The following is a 24,420-nucleotide window of genomic DNA, read 5'->3' as shown; positions in this document are numbered from 1 at the left end:
AGCAAGTTAAAAGCATCAATCTGGTACACTTTGAGAGCAACATTAAGAGATCTATGGATACATCTCTCAACACCCATATGAAACAGAACAGTAAGCATATTTTTCTTTTTGGATATTTTACAAATCACTCCCATTTTAAACTCTATTCTTGTTATTTTTAACAACTTTTTTGTTACTGTCATATAGTATTTTATACCTGTTTTTCATTTAGTCTCATTAATAACTATATTGATCACATCAAGGTGTGCCTTAACCTCACTGAGCTGAGGTTATTTGAGCCTCTCAGGAGAGAGCTCTCTTCCACCTGGTTGAAGAAAAGCGCTTTACATTCGTTAGCATAGCTAGCTAACCAGATGCTAATAACAACAGATCGCCACTGTGCTTACAACTAAAGACACAGCCACGCAAACACTGCGGCATGTGTACGGCTCTTTATGGGTATTGCAATATTTTAAGGGCTGGAGCGTCGTTCCGGTGCTCTCTGTCAGCACTCCTTTCAGACGAGACATATACCACGTGAAGACACGTTACGCTCGTGTTGTGTTCATGGAACCTGTCCTTGGCCAGGAAAAACAGGTACTCGCTTTTTTAATTATTTTTGCGGTCTAGATTTCTTCTTCTTTTTTGAAGTGAGAAGTTGTCCGTCAGTCAGACTGACGGACGGACGGACGGACGGACGGACTCCCCCCCCCCCACCCCCAAAACGAAAACTCTTCGGTTCTCCACGAATTACACAAGTCACCCAAATCAGCGTTAAAAAAGCGGGAGGCGCCGAAAAATCCCCTATTAATGTATTGATTATAGCTCCGGTATAGGTTGGCGTCTGGGTCCGGATCCGGACCGCGGTCCGCCTGTTGCCGACCCCTGCCGTAGAGGATGGCAGGGGTGAATGAATGAATGAATGAATGCATGAATCAGGGTTTCAGCAGCAGAGGAGGAGAGTGATGGGCGGAGACCGGCAATGTTTTTGAGGTGGAAAAAGGCGGTCCTGGTGATGTGATTTATGTGGTGGTTGAATTTGAGCTGACTGTCGAAGATGACTCCGAGGTTGCGGATGTGAGGGGGGGAGATAGAGTGTGGCTGTCAATGGTGAAGTTGAAATTCTGGATGTCTTTGATACGGGATGGGGGGCCGATGATGATGATGTCTGATTTGGCACTGTTCAGTTGGAGATAGTTTGTTTGCATCCATGCTTTTATTTCTGAGAGACAGTTGGTGAGAGTGGAGTGTGTTGTGGGGGTGATGGTTTTTGTTGAGATATATATATATATTTTGAGAATGGGTGTGACAGCAGCCAGTTTGAGAGAGGGGGGAACTGATCCAGATCTGAGGGAGGAGTTAATGATGGATAGGGGCTGTGAGGTGAAGGGGGGAGCCAGGAGGGGAGGTGGGGGGTGCTGATGAGGGTGTCAGATTGCTGTAAATGTTGCTGATTTTGGTTTGGAAACACGAGAGGAAGGAGTTGCACTGTTCGGTGGTGAAGGATGAGGTGGCGTTGTCACAGGGTTTGAGAAGTTTGCTGATGGTGGAGAACAGACGCTTGGGGTTGCTGGAGCCAGACTGGATGAGTTGTGAGTAGTAATTAGACCGGGCTGCTTTGAGTGCGTTACTGTACTGCTGGAGATAGTCTTTGTAGATTTGAAGATGGACTGTTAGTGTGGTTTTCTTGTGTTGGCGTTCAAGTTGACGTTTCCTTGATTTCATTTGGCGGAGTTCGGGGCTATACCAGGGGGCGTAGTGTATGAAAGAGAATTTTTTTGTTTTTGTGGGGGCCAGTTCATTGAGACAGAAGGAGAGGGTGCTGTTATTATAGTCCACAAGTTCAGATGGGTTTTCAGAAAGTGGGGGGGGGGGGGGAGACAGACATCTTGCAGGTAATGGAGGCAGTGATTGCTGAAGGTGAGATGGATTTGAGATTTCAGTAGGTTATTGTGCGTTTTTGCTTTTGGGCGGGGATGGGGATGTTGATGTCCATGATGATGGCCAGGTGATCAGAGATGTGGAGATTGAGGCTGGACAGATGATGGATGGTGAGACCAGTGGAGCAGACCAAGTCCAGGATGTGACCACGGCTGTGTGTTGGGAAGTTGATGTGTTGAGAGAAGTTGCAGCAGTGAAGGGTTTCCTTAAATTCAGAGGCATATTTGCAGGTCGGGTCGTCAACATGAATCTTAAAATCACCTAAGAGGAGAACAGATGGGGATATGGCAGAAAGCTGAGTGAGAATGTCAGAGAGGTCGGAGAGAAAGGAGGGGTTTGGCTTCGGGGGACGGTAGATGATGGCTGTGACCAGGGGAGTGGGACCAGAGAGTTTAAAGATCAGGTGTTCAAATGAAGAAACATCAGGGATGGGGATTATGGTAGCTTTTATTTCCTTTCTGATAATAGCAGCTATACCACCACCCCACCCTTGTGGGCGAGGTTTGTCAATGTATGTGAATCCTGCTGGGGTGATTTGATTTAAAGAAAAATAGTCCAGGGGTTTTTGCCATGTTTCGGTCAGATACAGAAAGTCCAGGTTATTGTCTTTAATGAATTAATTTAGAATGTGGCTTTTATTGTGGATGGAGCGTGTGTTGAGCAGGACTGGTCTGAGGTGACGTTGCATTGGGGGGGGTTGTGTGGAGGTGACGTTGCATTGGGGGGGGTTGTGTGGACCGGGGGAGTGGAAGGAGATTGGTCAGATTCACGTGTTGTTTGTTGTGATGGCGTAGTGTGGGCGTGTGACAGGACCGAATGGACAGGATGGAGTGTGGAGATGTGGAATGAAATAAAAACTTACGGCCAGAGCCTCTGTGTGGAGGACGGCGTTTGCGGAGTATTTCATTATCTACGAGGATGTCCATGCAGTCCGGACGCAGGCGGTTATTAAAGGAGTGGAGATCTGACAGGGAGTAGAGCGGCGGCATGATCCCGTGAAGTGGCGCTAGCACGGAGCTAGCTAATGCTGGGGACCCGGGCAGCAGAGACCAGGAGCCGGATGACCGTGGAAGAAGGAGCGGTGTGAGTCCAGATAAAATGAGAATTATAATCCACAGCATATCAGGAGAATAATTCCAGTGGTTTCCAGAGGAGAATCGTAGGAGGGGCTGACAGCCTGGTGCAGAGTGGGAGCCGGGTGACCAGCCTACTAGCTGGTTAGCTAGCTTGATAGCCACCGGCTGTAGGCGGCAGGGAGAGACGATGTTAGCGGGGAAGCCGGTGTAGGTACCAGATGTGTTCGGGGTACCAGATGTGTTCGGGTGTATTTCCGTCGCACCCGTCATCCATCATATCCGTCTACTCACCTCCCTCTGCTCCCAGCGCTCTGCTGCCACACACCGGCCGTCTGCGGAACTGCAGCCGGAGGAACTCGGGACAGCTTGTTATGTGTGTGTACTTGTGCACATAAATAATGTTTCTAATTATTTACAATTAAAAAATATATATATTCTGCGTTACTTTAGCCAACACTTTTATAAGGCCACTAGATTAGATAATTACGAAATGTGTAGATAGAATACATATCTTTCAGGTTGTTATTTTGTCATTATGTTTAATGTTTTATTTATCTTTTAGTATTTGTATATAGTATCTGAACTTTGGAGAGGAGTTGGGAGACACACGACACATCAAATCACATCTACAGATCAAGACGAAGCGACTGGAAGTACTCCTAGCGTGAACATGTTTGTGAAAATGTGTGCAAAGTCTCCGAAAATCCTAAAAATATGATCATCTGCTCCCTGATCTCTCTGCGAATTGAAAGTACTTATTGCCTGAGATTGCATGCTGTGGTTTTATTAAATGTGCCAAGTGCTAGGACTGTCTTAGGGAAGAAAGCTTTTAGATGTGCAGCTCCACTAACTTGGAACAGTCTGCAAAAAGAATGGGAAATTACCAAGCTAGTACCACTACATGTTTTTAAAGCTTGGTTAGATGCTACACAATCAGATGCTGTTGGTACCTGGACATGTGGATAGATATGTTGTTCTGTTGTTTATGTTTGTATGTCTTCATGTGGAACCTACTGCTGCAGGTCTCCCTTGAAAAAGATATCATTGATATCAATGGGATTTTAACTGGATAAATAAAGGCATTGAATTGAATGTCCAATGAAAACATATCCAAGTGTAACAAACATCCAGTATTAACCTTACTGTTTTTTACTAACAGTAACCAACTAATAATTTTCATAAAGTGCATATTTATTCCAAACTCACAATATATATATATGTAATAAAACAATGCTCAATGGTACACAGTATCCAAACTCTTTAGGCACTGGTCAGAGACATTCATGTAAAGCAGATACTGAATACAATACTGGTAAAAACGTTGCAGAGATCAAATGTTTCCTTGTCTGAACGGAGAAACCTAATTTTTAAAACAACATTTTCAGTGTGTGATTTGAAAGATAAGTTCTGATCAATAATAAAACCTAGATATGTGTATGTAGTGACCCTTTCAATGTAAATATCAGTCCATTGAACAGTACAAATGTTGGGGAGAAAAGAAGTTAACTTTTTGCCATTTGAGAATATCATGAGTTTGGAGTTGTCTGCATTTAATACTAACTTGAGTTGAGATAAATGGGATGGAATAACATCAAAGGCAAAACATAAACAACAGAACAACATATCTATCCACATGTACAGGTGCCAACAGCATCTGATTGTGTAGCATCCAACCAAGCTTTAAAAACATGTAGTGGTACTAGCTTGGTAATTTTCCATTCTTCTTTTTGCATGTTAGTGGAGCTGCATATCTGAAAGCTTTCTTCCATAAGACAGTCCTAGCACTTGGCACATTTAATAAAACCACAGCATGCGATCTCCGGCAATAAGTACTTTCAATTCGCAGAGAGATCAGGGAGCAGATGATCAGTGGGGCCTTGTTTTTACTGAATGATGTGTTTTTTTTATGGGGAATTCAAATATGAGCTTATTATTAGGATTTTCGGAGACTTTGCACACGTTTTCACAAACATGTTCACACTAGGAGTACTTCCATTCGCTTCGTCTTGATCTGTAGATGTGATTTGATGTGTCGTGTGTCTCCCAACTCCTCTCCAAAGTTCAGATACTATATACAAATACTAAAAGATAAATAAAACATTAAACAATGACAAAATAACAACCTGAAAGATATGTATTCTATCTACACATTTCGTAATTATCTAATCTCGTGGCCTTATAAAAGTGTTGGCTAAAGTAACGCAGAATATATATATTTTTTAATTGTAAATAATTAGAAACATTATTTATGTGCACAAGTACACACACATAACAAGCTGTACCGAGTTCCACCGGCTGCAGTTCCGCAGACGGCCAGTGTGTGGCAGCAGAGCGCTGGGAGCAGAGGGAGGTGAGTAGACGGATATGATGGATGACGGGAGCGACGGAAATACACCCGAACACATCTGGTACCCCGAACACATCTGGTACTGACACCGGCTGATCGCAGCGGGATGGGAAGACCCACATGAGCCGCGAAGTTAGGGCGGAGTTAGGGTGGAGTTGGGGTGGAGACAGAAATGTTAGCTCAGCAGACTTCAGGGAGCCGAGGAGCATCTAGGTAGCAGCCTGCTAGGTCCGATAATGCTAGCTAGCTAGCGGGCTAGGGACCGGTGAGCAGGAAAGAGCCAGCAGGTAGGAGATGACAACACAAAGATCTGTGTCAATTCGATATAGAGATGCTGCTATTTTTGCTGATGACTGACGTTTCAAAAGTAGAGAGCCAGACAGGAGAGGTTCTGATCTGGACTAAAGAACAATATTTGGGGCGGAGGAGCGGCGAACAAACAACGCCAGCACCCTCGGCGACCCGGGATTTTTTTATATAGGATATATATACAAATACACAATATTGGACACAGACTATAAAGGGCACAAAGTTTCATTCACTAATGAAAGTCAAACACATGTTTGTTTCCACTGTTTTATTGTGTGCCTGTCGCGATAAGCAATTAATTGACTTATCGTACGATCAATAAAAATGAACTCGATAAATTGCCATTTACATGAGGATGTGACTAGCAGTTTGAAAGGATGTACTTGAATTATTATTATATATTATCATTATGTCAGTGGTCTAAAATGGTCATACAACGGTGCCGACAATATTATCGTTTATCGCAATGATTTCCGGGAAAATGTATCCAATAAAATTAATTATCGTGAGAGGCCTATACATGAAACACACACACACACAAATCTACAGAATTACTCCAAACTGCCAAATATATTAATTAACACACTCTCACTCTCATATACTCTTTGACTCTATTTTGGCCTAGTAGAACAATAAGCAGCAGACTTTTACTTTTTATCATTTCTACTGGATCTAAAGGCCCTGACACACCAACCCGATTTTGGGAGTCAGAGGCCGTCAGAGGCTGTCGGGCATTCGCGGCGCCGTAGTCAGGTTGGTGTGTCCCGCACCGTCGACCGTGACACGCCTTATTTGGACTGCCAGACCCGATGCATGGCCGATTCAACATGTTGAATCGGCCATGCATCGGGTCTGGCAGTCGGAACAAATAATCACTCTGATTGGCTGTTCAGCTAGCAAATCAGTGCATGAGAAGCGAAGCGGAAGTGAGGGACGTAAACAAACGATTTAAGAAGGCACACACAGACTGGTATTCATTTTCATCTCATCATGGCGATCTGGAATGATGCAAACGAAGACCTGCTCATCACCTTGATCCAGGAGAGGCCAGCTCTGTATGATATTACGGAGAAAAGATACTCTTCTTCTTCTCTGTCTTCCGGTTGTTGCCTCTTTTGAATAACGAATACACACTACCGCCGCCTGCTGGTAAGGAGAGTTATTGCCATTCATGCACTGAAGTCGGTGCGGTGTGTTCCCGTGCGACACATGGCCAAAACGCAGGAGAACACGGCCAGGCAACAGCCGACTTCAGCGTCGGCTAGTCCTCTGGTGACTGCTTGGTGTGTCAGGACCTTTAGATCTGCGCATGCGCAATACGGGTCGGGGATTGACCAACCGGTTCCCACTGCTCTGCTGTCTGTTAATGTTGTTAAGAGTGGTGGGGGCGGATTGACAGCTTGAGCAGCTGTCAACTCAACATTATAACCAACCAAAAACGATCGCCTGTTCATCTTGTTTTTGGCGTGAGAATAGTTTGGGCAGCGTGAGAGCGTGAGATTGAGAGTGAAAGCGTGTGTCACACGCCAGATGCGTGAGAGTTGGCAACCCTGGCTAAGGACGTAACCCTTTATGCATACATATACATTTTAGTTTATGATTCAGCCTTGGGTAAGACTTTTATAGTCTATGCCTATGACGCCCATAATGCTAAACGGGAGCAAATGTTAATAGGGGACCCAATTATCCCAGTGGTGGCCGCCGGAGCTAACGGAGCCGCAGGGGGCTAGCTCCAGCCGGCGTCCCGGAGCTAGCCCACTGCGGCTCCGTTAGGTCCGGGCGGTGGAGTCCGTCTTTTCTCAACGTGTGAATGACAAGCATTAAGAATAACAAAATATAGCTAATTCTCTTGCAGATTGTCTCATTTGATTATGAATGTAACGTTTATATCGGGGAACTACACTGTTAGCAGTAACTTGGTATGCATGTATTTCATGTTAGCTTAGCTTCTTAGCCTGAGCTAGCTCTGTTTACTTCCAGTTCGGAGGCAGCAGGTCCCGCCTCGGCTCCGCCTCTTTGCCCTTATTTGGAGCAGGCGGGATTAGACTCTGACGTCACAGTCGAGCCGTTGGTGGCCGACTCCGCCTACTAAGGGCTTCTCGGCAACTCTGCAGATAGAATCCTATGGGTGACGTCACGGACACTACGTCAATTTATATATACAGTCTATGGCTGTAACTCATGGTCTAACCTTATTTAACAGAAAATAAAATGGCAACAACAGGGCTTGGGAGCAGTGGTCGCACTCGCGTTATTCGAATACCCCCCGTCAGCGCGAGTGAGTGATAAATTGTGCACTCGACGGGTAATAATGGATTATGACGGAAATGTTACAATCCTGTCCGTCAAAATGACTGACAACGAAAAGGTCTAAAGCCACCACTGCTTGGGAGAAAGAAACAATGTGATATTTGGGCCCATTTTCGCTACAATGAGGCGGAGAAAAAAAGCGAGTGCATTGTTTCATCAGAAGGGAAGCAATGTGGCCAAAACACAGCTGGTAAAACACCACAAACCTGATCAGATACTCTCTGCAAAGCTGCTTTCTTAATCATTCAACCTTTTTCATCAAATAAGGACAAGATATAATCTTATTTATTTATATATACTAAAATGACAAATTATTGGTTTTGGCTAGACTAGTTTGACTGAAATGTTCTATATAATCTGATATAATATATAATAATATAATATATAATCAACAGTTTTCATTGACAAAAAGTAGACTAAAATAATTAGTTTTCTTTGACTAAAATATGACTAAAATGCACTTTTAGTCTACTAAAACTTGACTAAATAAAAACAGGATGAATGTGACTAAATATGACTAAAACTAAAAAGGAAATGTAACACAGGACCAAGACTAATTAAATTTTTTTTTTTTAAAAATAGCTGACGAAATTAACACTAGTGTGGAAACGTAACGGCTCTGCGGACGTAACGTTACGTTACGTCACTATACCCAAATACGTCACTGTACCCAGGAAGAAAATGAGAAATCTCCAACGAGGCGTTCTGGGGCAGCACAGACAGGTATTTTCTGTGTTAGAGTTTTACTCGCTACAGGGTGCACTTTGAGGGTTTGTGACTCTGCAGACCGTTTACATGCAGAAAAAGCTACATAACACACAAGGGGACGGGTAATAACCGGAAAAGCATGACATGGGACCTTTAAGTAATTAACAGTGAGATAACTCCAGAACATATATCACATTAACTGTTTCTCTGACTACTGCAATACTATAATATACTGCTTAAGCATTCCGAAAATGGTTGTTTTCTTAATTAAATAGCAATTCAACAATTATTATAATTTTCTGAATGAGGAAACATGAGGCCTAATGGAAGTGATTTGTTGTTCCTAATAGCAGGTTGAAAACAATTAGGTCTCTTTCTTTAATGTGATTTTAATGAACTCACAATGCAGATTTAATGTGCAGACATTATTAGCATAGCGACGGACAGTTGATGGAGTGTTTTCAGGTTAATGGTGCTGTCTTGTTTTGTTCTATGTAAATGAATTGGTGCTGCTGATGCCAGCATTAGCTAATGACTGTCAGGGTGCCAAAGAGAAACGCTTTAGCTTAGCGTGAGAAGCCTACAATCTAGCCTTTATAGTAACAATCACAGTCTGTTACTTTCTGCTCGTCTCTACTCTCGATGCAATTAATCGACTGGCTGATTATGTGCGTGGTTATTTGTGTTGTTAACTACAGTAACAACTCATCTATATGTAAAATGATGTAAATCGGCATCAACAGAGGACATATTATGCACATATTCAGGTTCATATCAGTATGTAGTGTCCTTACTGTGACGTGTCTCCATGCTTTAATGTTCAAAAAGCTCTTTATTTTTCTCATACTGCCTGTGCTGCAGCACCTCTTTTCACCCTCAGTCTGAAACCAGAGCCCAGTCTGCTCTGATTGGTTAGCTGGCCGGCTTTGTTCTGATTGGTCAACCGCTTAGAGATGTGTTGAAAATGCCCCGCCCCTTAGCTTATCACATACAATGTGTTGGAGTGCTAGCCAATAGAAGCGCACGTGTTACATAGTGATGTCATTATGTGATGGAAGTAAACTAATTCATCCAATGGAGGAGTTTCAGGCAGGGGAGTGTGTGGGAGAGAAACTTCCTCTGGAGGGAACCTTGGGATTTTAACCTTTGCAGACCATTTACATGTACATACTATATAGACAAAAGTATTGGGACTTAATCTTAATCATTTAATTCAGTTGTTTCGTTCAAGTCCCATTGCCACAGGTGTATAAAACCAAGCACCTGGCCATGCAGTCTGCCTTCACAAACAATTTTGAAAGAATGGGTCGTTCACTGCATTTGAACTTGGTTCTGTAATAGGATGCCACCGTTGCAACAAATCAGTTTGTGAAATGTCTTCTCTGCTAGATATTCCACGATCAACTGTAACGGAGCGTCCACACTACAGCTTAAAAAAAAGCTTGGAGCTGGGCGTGTCTGAAGCTTGGGGATTTTATTCGAGTAACGCGACCAACAACCAATCACATGAATCTCCCGCCACCGACATACAAAGCAAAAAAACCCGAGAATTTTATGCGAGCAATATATATATATATATATAAACTCCCCATACAGGCGAAAACCTACCAGTTTCCCCCACTGTCTCTGCCACCTCCCTCCATGCCTGGTTCCTCCGGTTTGTATCTCGGTAGGTGAAGAGGGTCTGGTCATACAAAACCGGGTGATTGCTACGGCGATAGTTAGTTTCTCCTCCATCTTTTTTTGAAATATAGAAATGAACGGCGGGATATCTCTCCCAGCTTAGATGTGGTTTGATTGGCTAGGGCTTGAGCTGTCAGATTTTCAGAAACGGGATTTGATTGGCTGGCGCTGGCTACTCTGGCGTCTCCGGCGTCAGAAGTTGAACATTGTTCAACTTCTGACAACTTCTGATGCCGGAGACGCCGGAGACGGAGCGCTATGCTACCCACAATTCAGTTCGGCGAAAAGCGAGGCAACGTGACGTCACCCCATTCAAAGTGAATGGGCAGACGCGTTGGAAACCGTTTTTGAAGCTGTCGAAGCTGTAGTGTGGACGGGCCGTAAGTGGTATTATTATTGCATTTGCAAATGTTTAGGAACCACAGCAACTCAGCCACGAAGTGGCAGACCACGTAAAGTTACAGAGCGGGGTCGCCGAGTGCTGAGGCGCATAGTGCGTAAAAGTGGCCAAAGCTCTGCTGACTCAATAACTGCAGAGTTACAAACCAGCTCTGGCATTAATATCAGCACTAAAACTGTGCAGGGAGCTTCATGGCATGGGTTTTCATGGCCGAGCAGCTGCATGCAGCCTTACATCACCGAGCACAATGTCAAGCGTCAGATGGAGTCGTGTAAAGCCACCACTGGACTCTGGAGCAGTGGAAACGTGTTCTGTGGAGTGACCAATTACGCTTCTCTATCTGGCGGTCTGATGGACCAGTCTGGGTTTGGCGAATGCCAGGAGAACGTTACCTGCCTGACTGCATTGTGCCAACTGTAAAGTTTGGTGGAGGAGGGATAATGCTATGGGTTGTTTTTCTGGGGTTGGCCTAGGCTCCTTAGTTCCAGTGAAGGAGATTCTTAATGCTTTATCTTAAGTCATTTTGGACAATTCTATGCTTCCAAATGTGTGGAAACAGTTTGGGGAAGAAGGCCCTTTTCTGTTCCAGCATGACTGTGCCCCAGTGCATACAGCAAGGTCCATAAAGGCATGGTTGGATGAGTTTAGTGTGGAAGAACTTGACTGGCCCGCGCAAAGCCCTGGCCCCCACCCCATGAACACCTTTGGAATGAACTATGGATATTGTTAACCAGGCCCTCTTGTCCAACATCAGTGTCTGACCTCACAAATGCTCTTCTAGATGAATGGGCAACAACAGACATGCTCCAAAATCTTGTAGAAAGCTTTCCCAAAAGAGTGGAAGCTGTTATAGGGGGGACCAACTTAATATTAATGCCTAAGAATTTGGAATGGGGTGTCATAAAAGCTCCTGTAGGTGGCCCAATACTTTTGTCTATATCGTGTGATATAACTCACAGGAATCGGAACACCCCACAAACCTAAAGCAATAAATGGGCCTATTTGAAAGTGAATATGATACACTATTTAAAGGCTTTATGAAAGGGATAAGGAAGCAACAGTTGCTACTTTTACATAAGTACATGATTAAATATGCTGGCCCTTATATTCTGGCTGCACTTTTGTTGACATATCAATCTGCAAGATTAAGGATGATATCATTAAGGCTCTGACAGGGATCAAGTCTCTGGGTCTATTAACTCTGATCTAATGAGACTAGCATTGGTACATTTACTCCAGCAGCATTAGCATGTAATCAGACTTCTGACCATCACTTCCACAACACAACTAATTACAGAAAGGACTAATGCTATCACAGTTATGAACGTAGTTATTGAACATAGATATTGTATGCAGGTGATGTGATGCTGACCATGACCCTCTGCCCACACTGGGGGCGTTAGCAGTCAAGCGTTAAAGGGGCCCTATTATGCTTTTTGAATTTTACATATTGTATGATGTAAATTAGCCAATAAAAATATCACAGGGAAAAACATGTATAGGCCGAGTAGTCAAACAAACCACAATGGACTTACTAGCAGACTGTTGTGACCTTTTACTATGCCCCACAAGTGAAAAAGCACAGATGACAACATCACAATATATGTTGCATATTTAGAACACAACCACAACACAGAGGAGAGGCAAAGGGTTCACCTCCTGTCTGCTCCTGTCAGCCTGGGAAGACGGTGAGCTGGAGGGTGGAGCGGCTTCAGAGGACTTCACCTGGAAGACAGAGAATGTTAGACAGAGGGTTAGTGTGAGGCTGACAAGTGAGCGGCCCGACCAAGTAAGGAGGCAGAGGCAGAATGTCCTGATACAACCCGGTGTGGGAATGTATTCATCATTGGTACATGGATGGATGACAACATCAATATCCCCATATGACTGTCTCCAACACTATCCCTCTGCTCAATGAGCCTAACATCCTCACCAATTCATCAAGTTAGACATTCTGTTCAGTTTATTTATCTGTCCCCTCTGCAAAAAAATTGATTGGCAGAAGAGCGTTCATGTTTAAAGCCCCAACTGACTGGAATACTTTACCTGCTGCTATTAGATCTCTTGCATCATTGGGTATATTTAAACATGCATTGTTATCTCACTTTCAACTGGTCTGTACTTGTTATAACTGATATTGATGAAACTGATTTGCTTGACTGTCTCAAATTGTAATGATTGTGTGCATTGCTTGAATTTCACTTAACAGACTGTATGTGGTTTGTCTTGTGTGTCATGTTTTGCATTTTGTCTTTTTGTTTATGTATGTCGTAAGTTGTTGCTATTGTCGGGACCCCCTTGAAAACGAGATGGTGCATCTCAAGGGGTTAATCCCAATGAATAACATTTCTATAACATGCCACCCTTTATAGGCCCATCAATTGGACCGTACCATCAAAAGGGGTGGCATGTGCAGAGATGGTTAGCTCAGATAAGGAAACCAGTTAAATAACAATAAACATTTGGTTGAGAATAACAAACATTCATTAATAAAATTATACCGAATTAATGTATGAAAAGAAAAATATTATAAACCAACAAGATCAATGTATGATATAAAACCACCCCTGCCTCCACCCTGCTCTTTTAACCCCATCCGGAACGATAAAAGAGGGTTCGCCGTTTCCCTGGGGACTCTTTACGGTGACGGACCTTGGGACCGGAGACGGGAGAACAGGTGGAGGTAGTGATGGCAAAATGAAGCTTTGAATGAAGCATCGAACCACTTGGACAATTGTGTCGGAAATAGGTTCATTTCTCGAAGCTTCAGTTACAGCGACCTCTCCTGGCGAAGTGCAAGGCTGCAGTCGGTTTAACATTACATTGCATTTAGCTGACGCTTTTATCCAAAGCGACTTACAATAAGTGCGTTCGACCAACAAAATACAAACTTGAAGAAAACAGATTCATAAAGTACATCAGGCTTCATAGAGCAAAAACATTTCAAGTGCTACTCAACTGGCTTTCGATAAGCCAGCCCTTTATTAGTATATAAGTGCTTTGTTAATAGTTCTATTGCTCGAAGTGGAGTCGAAAGAGATGAGTTTTCAGTCTGCGCCGGAAGTTGTGTAAGCTATCTGCTGTCCTGATGTCAATGGGGAGCTCATTCCACCATTTTGGAGCCAGGATAGCAAACCCACGTGTTTTTGCTGATGGGAACTTGGGTCCCCTTCGCAGCGATGGTGCAGCGAGCCGTTTGGTTGATGCAGAGCGGAGTGCACGTGCTGGGGTGTACGGTTTAACCATGTCCTGGATGTAGGAAGGGCCAGATCCATTCGCAGCATGGTACGCAAGTACCATTGTCTTGAAGTGGATTCTAGCAGTTATCGGAAGCCAGTGAAGGCAACGGAGGAGCAGCGTGGTGTGGGAGAATTTAGGAAGGTTGAAGACCAGACGAGCCGCTGCATTCTGGATGAGCTGCAGAGGTCGGATGGCACATGCAGGTAGACCAGCCAGGAGGGAGTTGCAGTAGTCTAGGCGTGAGATGACGAGAGCCTGGACCAGAACCTGCATCGCTTTCTGGGTCAGCTGGGGACGTATCTTCCTGATGTTGTAAAGCGTGTATCTGCAGCAACGGGTTGTAGCAGCGATGTTTGCAGTGAAGGACAGATTGTTATCTAGGGTCACACCCAGATTCCTTGCAGTCTGAGTCGGGGAAACAACAGAGGTGCCGATGTTGATAGTTAGGTCAAGAGTGGGACAATCTTTTCCCGGAAGGAAAAGCAGTTCAGTCTTGTCAAGGTTGAGCTTGAGATGATGAGCGGACATCCACTGAGAGATGTCCGCTAGACAAGCAGAGATGCGTGCAACGACCTGGGTCTCTGAGCGGGGAAAGGACAGAATTAATTGGGTGTTGTCAGCGAAGCAGTGGTATGAAAAACCATGCGGGCTAATGACTGATCCGAGCGAGTTTGTGTACAAGGAGAAGAGGAGGGGACCAAGAACAGAGCCCTGAGGGACCCCTGTAGTTAATTGACAAGGGTCGGACTCGGACCCTCTCCAAGTAACCCTGTAGGTGCGGTCTTTTAGGTATGAAGTGAGGAGGGAAAGTGCAGAGCCTGAAACTCCAAGTTCTTCGAGAGTGCGAAGGAGGATCTGATGGTTCACCGTGTCGAATGCAGCAGACAGGTCCAAAAGGATGATGACAGAGGAGAGGGAGGCTGCTTTAGCAGTGTGCAGTTCCTCAGTGACAGCAAGGAGGGCAGTTTCTGTGGAGTGACCTGCCTTGAAACCAGACTGGTGCGGATCCAGAAGGTTGTTCTGATGGTAACGTATCTTTGCTGCGGAGGACAACGCCGCATTCATGCCACCGGCTCTACCCACTGGGCTATCTATTCCTTGAAATATTTATATTACTGATAATTGTCTTTTTGTTCACAACTTCTCCACATTTCGAAGTGTTTCCCGAGCCAGAACGACCTATCTTCCTTCCTGGCTTGCTCTACTGTATAATGATAGCCTACTACAATTCAAATGCAATACCAACAACAACTCAACAGCAACAACGCAAACTACGACAACAACCCACACATTGCGCATTGTTTAAAGCGGTCATAATAATAATAATAATAATAATAACTGATATTTCTATAGCGCCTTTCAAGGGACCCAAGGTCGCTTTACAGGAATAGGGCAAGCACAAACAAAACAAAACAAAGGTCAGACAGACAAAACAACAGATAGATTTAAGGGCCGAAAGCCTTGATGAACAGATGGGACTTGAGGGCCCTTTTGAAGGCGTCCAGTGTGGGGATGTTGCGAATCTCCGCAGGGAGAGCGTTCCAGAGGGTGGGGACTGCCACACTGAAGGCTCTGTCCCCGAAGGTTCTCAGTTTGGTGCGGGGGGTGATGAGCAGGCCAGAGTCTGAAGACCGCAGGTTCCGGGGTGGGGCATGTGGGTGGAGGATGTCCGATAGGTACTGGGGGGCAGGGGCATGGAGGGACTTGTAGGTCAGGAGGAGGACTTTGTAAGGTGATGCGGGACTTGACTGGCAACCAGTGGAGGTGGATGAGTGTGGGAGTGATGTGCTGCCAGGGCTTTGTGTGTGAGGACCCGAGCTGCACAGTTTTGGACATACTGGAGCCGGTCCAGGGTTTTGTTGGGAACCCCGAACAGGACACCATTGCAGTAGTCCAAGCGGGTGGTGACAAATGCATGCACCAGGGTCTCGGTAACCGACTCCGAGAGTGACGGTCGGAGTCTGGCAATGTTCCGCAGGTGGTAGAAAGACGATTTGGTCACAGACTTGACGTGGGAATGGTAGGAAAGGGTGGAGTCGAGGATCACACCCAGGTTGCGGGCTTCAGGAGATGGGGAGACGGAGCAGCCGTCGACCTCAAGGACGAAGTCACCAACCTTCTGGAGCAGGGCCTTGGGTGCCACAACCATTAGCTCTGTTTTACTGCTGTTCAGCTTCAGATAGTTTGATGACATCCATGTCTTGATGTCATGCAGGCAGTTGATGAGAGACTGAGGGGGAGCTGGGAGGATGGAGTGGTGCTGAGATACAAATATATAACAGAAATGTATATTGCTTACATCTAATGAATTCCTAGAAACGCTAATCACACTTTGTACACCCATAGGTTGGCTTGCCAATCCAGCCCCCGACATTAAGGATGAATGTGTTCTCATACTGACGTCAACCATACGCCACACAAGCTCTTGTCCTCTTTTATATAAAAAGCATCCTGTGTAATGTTTTACCGTGGAGCAAATTAATATACTTCGCCAATAGTGAAGCTATATAATACGTAACGGAGACCGAGATCTACGGCCCCAGAGATCACCTCCGTTACAGTTAGACACAGACAAGAGAGGAAGCGCAGAAGAAGAAATAAAGACAGACGGAACAAGGAGAAGAGAGGGGAAAGAGAAGCAGAGTTAATTAGACGGAAGGGAGTCTTTTCTCTTCCACAGCAGAGTGCTCTTCGCTTCAATGAATGCCGCAAGTCAAGGTTATGTTCAGCCTCAAAGTTGAACAGAATGAATGTTGTCAAGATAGGTCACACACACCCACCCACACAAACACACACAAATATAGTGTGTAGGGATGACCTCCATTAACCTGCCATTGACCTGTGAGACAGACTACTCAAACTCTGCAGTCTACAAACACCAGCTGGTTGTTGTTTTTTTACAAGGCTTTTTATTTACCAGCTCATCAAAGGGTATTGAAGAGAGGAAAACATGGATCAAACCGAAATGTAGAACAAAAACATAAAGCCAGGGCACTGTCACATGTGATCAAACAAAACCCACACTGTCCTGACAGAGCAGATTAGTTGTTAAATGTTTAAATACTAAATATCAAAAGCTGTTTCCTCAAAGCTTTGACATGATGGCTGCTTATGTAGTCATGCGTAATTAATGTTATGGAGAAAAGTGGCAATGGACATATTTTTCTGCTTTAAACATCATTATGAAGTAAATGTTGTGGCTGTACAATAACAGGTTCTCTTAACTGTAACCGTGCAATTGTGTGTCAGCTGGTAAGATCTTTAGTTTGCATTCAGCAGTAACAGCAACATGTTCACTCATTTGGATCCACCTGATAAATGTATCATATTTTGGCACTGATTTTGGTCTCCATCGCATTTTCCGTCACAGAGTAAGATCTCCAGAAATAGGATAGTGCTTTTGTTCCCTTGTAGGTGTGAGAACAATCCCCTTTTAACAAAAGTTATCAATTTAAGTTCATGCAAAAATATCACCACTAGTGGAAATAGTTGTGGTGGAACAACCAAAGTCATCTTGTAAAAATGCAGTGTGTCTTTATTAAGAAAAAGAGATAAAAGCTGTATCTCCACCCTGTCATCATTGGCAACGTAAGATCGCTGACTAATATTGACAAGCTAATGGCATTAGCTTGGAGTGTGATGGAATATCTGAAGTGTAGTTTAAAGGTGGGGTAGGTCATTTTGGAGAAACCAGCTCGAGATCGCTAGAATTTGAAAATACAGCCGGAATAAATCTGCCACTTCCTTACAGAGCCCCTCCTCCAACACACACGAACGCGCACATGACCAATTATTGTCAAAGCATTTAATATATTCATTGCTATCGGGATGTTAAGAGCATTCCATGGAATATAACAAAAAGTGTTTCTGAAATAAATTACATACCCCACCTTTAATGTTCTTTAGGCTGCAGCAGGATATATCCGACAACGATGTTTATATCGATGGCTTCCGGACTGTTTGGGCAACGTTTCCATCTACAAGGTTTTCTTTTATGGCTTCCAGACTTTTGGGCCAACAAGGATTGCATCGAGAGCATCACCAAATCTTCACCATGAGCCTGAGTCTTCAGAGAGTCTCTGTGCTGTGGAGGATGTCCTGCCTCATTCCCATGCTTAAGACGCTGTTTCCAGTGGCTACAAGGACTTTTATTGAGCATTTTTACTTCAACTTATGTTTAATTAAATATGTATGTATTGTGTTCTAATATGGTGCAACTGTTAGGAAATTGCATGTGCTCCTTGGATTAATTAAGTATTTTGATTGATTGATTGGTTTGGTGTTGGTAGTTTCTAGGCCCTGAGGAAACAGAAAGTGATCTTGTTGTCTATGCAACAGCTCCCCAAATACACCTTGAAAAGGCTTGGACGGTAAAGTTGAAATGTTGTTGGTCGCTCATTTACATCTATAATCACATGTGTTATTGCTGCTTGAGTGCAGCAAAAACAAGTCAGGAACAAAACATATTATGTAGTTGGTAGGAAACAGTGAGATACAGCCAGGCGCACCGGATTCATTTTAGAAGTGGGGGGGGGCAAAAAAGTGCGTGTGTATGGCCCAATCTCAAACCACGCCCTACACCCTACCCCTACACTGTACACTCCCCCTCCGTAATGGAGTGAACTCCGTGGAGTGACACATGAGGCTCCCTCCTGTCAGATGGAGGGAATAAATACAGCGGCAAGCTTTGGGACAAACTCCCCTCTCTCCGGCAGAAACAGGAAATGCCGTAACTGTATGTAACAACGGTTTCAAATCAGCATCCCTTTGACAACAAATGTAAATTAATAACTCAAATAAAACTCCAAACATCTTTAATTGTGTTACTTTTTTGTAAAGCTCTTTTTGTTTTAAACCTGATGTTTATAAGCTTCTTAGTTTTTGCAACAGTCTGTAAATCAACCCGGTATCACGCCGAGACGTGAACATGTGACGCTTTACCATTGCTGGGAGACGTGAAGATGTCACGGTTGGTTTCGTCTTTTCAAAGCGTGACAGCTACACGGTATTGTTAACAGTGGAGAAATAACCGCAAAACCCGATCTAATGATTTATTTTGTAATTGCCACACTCGATTACGCCGATTTTCTTGTTGCCCCAGCTGGTCGACACCTCTTTTAGCAGAAACAAAGGCTACATTAATGTATTAAAGCGATGTTAATTCATGCGTGGAGGTGTGACGGACGTGACGTTGTGAATAGACGTCGATGATTGGATGGTTATCCGCAATGCATGCTGGGATTTGGTGTTTATGTGATGTGAAATCTGAAAACGTTTTTTAAAAATACAATAATACTTTATTCCGAGTGTGCTTGCTTTTCTCTTTGAAAGTCATCATATAACGGCATTGTAATACACGGTTCGGCTGCATTAAATATTACATATCTGCCGTAATTCTCTATGTATAGAGCCCTGCTGATACGTGCTCCTGTTTGTCTCTTGACAAACAGGAGAACTGCCGCCAGAGCTGAATATGTGACGTGGATCATAAATATATAAGCAATTAATCATTATCTTACATTTCTTTTCACACAATACGTCTCCTTGCAGTATCAACACTAATTCGGCTAATTTTGATATTTGATCCAATTGGTAGATAGGCTGTATTTACACCATAAAGGTGCACAGCTCTGATATAAAGGGACACCCAGTGGTTAAAGCATGTTATTGAATTTCATTATTTTTATTATTAGATATTAATAGGATCCCTATAAAGTATATTCATTACTCGTTATTCTCTACTAATAGTTAATTAAAGACTGTATATAATGACTAGTTTGCACATCCCTTTCAAGATGAATGAAAAACTTGGGTCGCAGGTTCCTCAAGTGCATTACAAGACATCTATCAATATGTGTGTACTACACCATTAAACTGTCATTCTGCACATTTCTTATGTGCAGCGTTACAGCAGGAAAGAGCCACATACAGCTTAGTGTTGCATATCTTACATGCGTTAAAAAAAGTAGTTTTTTATCTGTATTTTTGAAAATGATGTAACTTTTTATCTTTTTTTTAGCATATTGTTTATTTTATTATAACTTAGTACTTTTTTTGCACATTTCCCCTCTGTGGAACTAATAAAGGTACTCTGATTCTGATTATTTAATGGTCGCACATGCACACAGCACACACAGTGACATTTGTATCTACAGATACATATTAAGCCTGACAAAGTACTTAACGTCTAATATATTGCTTTCCTGCAATGTTAACTATGTTTATTGTTTAAGCACTTATTTGTTTATTGTGTGTTTATTATTAAACTGATATTATATATATATGTATTATTATACTCTTAGATGTATGTAGATAGTATAAAAAATGTGCAGAATGACAGTTTAATGGTGTAGTACACACATATTGATAGATGTCTTGTAATGCACTTGAGGAACCTGCGACCCAAGTTTTTCATTCATCTTGAAATCTTGAAAGGGATGTGCAAACTAGTCATTATATACAGTCTTTAATGAACTATTAGTAGAGAATAACCAGTAATGAATATACTTTATAGGGATCCTATTAATATCTAATAATAAAAATAATGAAATTCAATAACATGCTTTAACCACTTTATATCAGAGCTGTGCACCTTTATGGTGTAAATACAGCCTATCTACCAATTGGATCAAATATCAAAATTAGCCGAATTAGTGTTGATACTGCAAGGAGACGTATTGTGTGAAAAGAAATGTAAGATAATGATTAATTGCTTATATATTTATGATCCACGTCACATATTCAGCTCTGGCGGCAGTTCTCCTGTTTGTCAAGAGACAAACAGGAGCACGTATCAGCAGGGCTCTATACATAGAGAATTACGGCAGATATGTAATATTTAATGCAGCCGAACCGTGTATTACAATGCCGTTATATGATGACTTTCAAAGAGAAAAGCAAGCACACTCGGAATAAAGTATTATTGTATTTTTAAAAAACGTTTTCAGATTTCACATCACATAAACACCAAATCCCAGCATGCATTGCGGATAACCATCCAATCATTGACGTCTATTCACAACGTCACGTCAGTCACATCTCCACGCATGAATTAACATCAATTTAATACATTAATGTAGCCTTTGTTTCTGCTAAAAGAGGTGTCGACCAGCTGGGGCAACAAGAAAATCGGCGTAATCGAGTGTGGCTATTACAAAATAAATCATTAGGTCGGGGTTTGCGGTTATTTCTCCACTGTTAACAATAGGCTTGTTTGAGACAAGCAAGACCTGCGCAGACCTGCGCAGTTGCGATCAACGTCTTGCTAGTGCGTTGCATGATGGTTAGTCATTTTGTCCGACTTGCTCTGGAGGCTCGCCCACATGAGACTTTGAAATCTCGCGGGACAAAGACGCCCGCAGCCTTGAGAGCGAGGCGAGGCGAGTTGGCGCAGTTGCTCTCCACGAGCTGCGGAAGCGAAATGCTTGATGGGAAACGGCTCGCTGGTATCTCGAGCTGAGCGCTCATTGGTGGTTTTTACCACGTGCTGCTGATGAAACTCTCCAATTGGCTCGGCAAAAGTTTGTTGTTGTTTTGTATCAGTTTTACGTCGCCACATCCATTCCCATTTTTCATCATTGTTCCACAATGTTTATCATCATGAAATGAATATCTATATATTTTATACTATACTGCTTACCGTTTTCATACTTTATATATCTTGTGTATTCATACCCCACTGTTTATTCATCATTCAATTCATTCTATATGTTATTCTGTAGATGGTGTACATTACTTTCCACTTCACTGCTTGTTGCACCTGGTTAGAAGCTAAACTGCATTTCGTTGTCTCAGTACCTGTAATATGTGCAATAACAATAAAGTTTCTCTTTAAGTTAAACCAAATCATTAAAATAAAATCTATTGTAATGTAATGATTTGGTTTAACCTTATTTATTGAATACATCATTTATAATGGCAAGATTAAATCAAATTGCATCCATGTTGTACACATCATAAAGCTTAAAGTGGCAGCTAAAGAATTAACACAGCAGCAGGTCTGTTCAATGCATGCTCATTAAGCTTCATGTGTGCGGATCTGAAGGGACTGATCATTTGTAGCCTGTCCACCTATCAGTTTTGCAAACATTAAGAGGGAGGAGCATTTCTATTGCATCCACTTCATCTGCAACGAAAAACGCCAACGCAATTTCCGCCATTGCAAACCCAGCCAGTCAAGCCGACTCCGAGTCCGAGCTGTCCGATTTAAGACGAGCTTTTTGACACCTCCCCCGGCTGCGATCGGCTACTCTCGGCTACTCTCGTCTACTTTCGAGGCGAGCCGCAATGTGTCTCAAACAAGCCTAATCTGTGTAGCTGTCACGCTTTGAAAAGACGAAACCAACCGTGACATCTTCGCGTCTCCCAGCAATGGTAAAGCGTCACATGTTCACGTCTCGGCGTGATACTGGGTTGCTGTAAATATACACAACTTTATAATATAAAATGCACACATTTACCTTTTTCTAGACTAAACACAGGTATGATCGTAAGTTAAAAACATATGAGGTTATCATGAGGTTGTTAACATCGCAATTTATCAGTATCGTTTAGTGGTTTTGCAAAGAATGAACCACTCTCTGTTTTTGTACCATTCTGCGTTGAAGTACCTTTCTCTTTGCCCAAATAATCTAGCGGTCTCCTTTTTTCCGACAGTTAGCTGTACAGCTTTACCCGCCTCAATGTCCCGACAACAAACCTCCATGCAGTCGGAACCAGCCTGTTTCGGTTCAACGACGGTGGCGGCGGTTTTGACAGTCTCTGCGGCCGCAGAGCTGCTGCTTTTGGGTTCACCTGGCTTCGCTGTTTGAAGAAGGTCCAGGCTCCGGAGGTGTGGATGTGAGGGATGTGACCTTCCCGTTGTTAAATTTAAGTTTAGATTGACTGTATTTAGTTTTCTTCTGCGCTGGTTCTTCTGACATGTTTGCAAGTGTATATATTCTTTCTATCTGTTAACGGCTGACACACAGAACAACGTAACAAATAAAGTAAACAACGTAACAAATAAACAAATATAAGCTTTTTTATTGGTTGCAATTTACATGGATACATTTCAATGGTGTGACAATGTCCTATTTGATTGGGTTAACATGTACATAGGCTATTCTTCCTGTTATGTCTGCCTGCTTTATTTTACCTAATGCAAAGTGACCTGCTCCATCGAAATCAGTCGCATTGACCCGAAGACACATTTTGATTCCTAGCTTTCTGATGATATCAGGATTGTTTTTGTACTCCAAATATTAAGCAAAAATATGTCACATTATATAATGACTGTTACAGAGTCATCATTTTGAGAAAAAGGCCTTTAAAGTTTCCTCTTCTCTGGAATCCATCGATCTGATTGATTATTAGTGGAGCAAATGATCAAAATACTACGGAGGGAAGATATTTTCGTTTGGATTACTGGTCTGGGTGAAGCTCGCGAGTGTGTGTGTATACGTGTGTGTGTTTGTGTATTTTTGCGTTTCTGTGTAATGTGTTTGTGTCCCGGGGAAAACACTCATGAGAAGCACCGGCTGTTGTTATGCCTGCTGTGACGTCAAGTTACTCCGTTCTCCGCTTGTAATTATGCCGAAGCTTCAAAGTTGTATTTATCATCTGAATTTGCCGAAACAAGTTTAATATTCTGAAAGCCAAGACTTTGTTTATTTGAAATCAGATGAAAACAAACTGTAACGGACCCTGCCGTGTTATCTATGATTACTATACGCCTTACATTCATAATTTCAGCCGGAGGGAGGGGGAGCGGCGCTGAGGAACAGCAGAGTGGCCAGTGAGAGTAGCTGTCATCTTCCATTTACAAGCTTCAAACATGCCTGTAGCTAGTGAGATTGAATATAACAATAAAAAATAACAAAATATACATAGCTATCAGATCGTGTTTTAGATGCGACTTTAGAGTATAGGGAATTATTGAAACGGGATTTGTACAGTGTTCCGCGCCGCGTGTATATACGTGTGTGTTTGTGTATTTTTGCGTTTGTGTGTATTGTGTTTGTTTCCTGGGGAAAACACTCACAAGAAACACCGGCTGTTGTTATGCCTCCTGTGACGTCAAGTTACTCCGTTCTCCACTTGTAATTATGCCGAAGCTTCAAAGCTGTATTTATCATCTGAATTTGCCGAAACAAGTTTAATATTCTGAAAGCCAAGACTTTGTTTATTTGAAATCAGATGAAAACAAACTGTAACGGACCCTGCCGTGTTATCTATGATTACTATACACCTTACATTCATAATTTCAGCCGGAGGGAGGAGGAGCGGCTGTGAGGAACAGCAGAGTGGCGAGTGAGAGGCGAGCTGTCATCTTCCCTTTACAAGCTTAAAAAATGCCTGTAGCTAGTGAGATTGAATATAACAATCAAAAATAACAAAATATACACAGCTATCAGATCGCGTTTTAGATGCGACTTTAGAGTAGAGGG

At 43.0% G+C, this 24,420-nt stretch overlaps 1 protein-coding gene across 1 annotated transcript in view; it reads right to left on the bottom strand.

Annotated features, from left to right (window-relative positions):
• LOC117460179 (stromal membrane-associated protein 1-like) overlaps positions 1-24,420 on the bottom strand; it is a 175,684-nt gene that overhangs the window by 88,445 nt on the left and 62,819 nt on the right. The window contains exon 6 of the mRNA XM_034101451.1: positions 12,410-12,478. Coding sequence (XP_033957342.1) covers positions 12,410-12,478 — 69 coding nt within the window. The remainder of the gene's footprint in view (positions 1-12,409; positions 12,479-24,420) is intronic.

This window comes from Pseudochaenichthys georgianus, chromosome 15, assembly GCF_902827115.2.
Source record: "Pseudochaenichthys georgianus chromosome 15, fPseGeo1.2, whole genome shotgun sequence".
NCBI classification, from domain to species: Eukaryota; Metazoa; Chordata; class Actinopteri; order Perciformes; family Channichthyidae; genus Pseudochaenichthys; species Pseudochaenichthys georgianus.
This window is presented reverse-complemented; position numbering and strand designations above follow the sequence as displayed.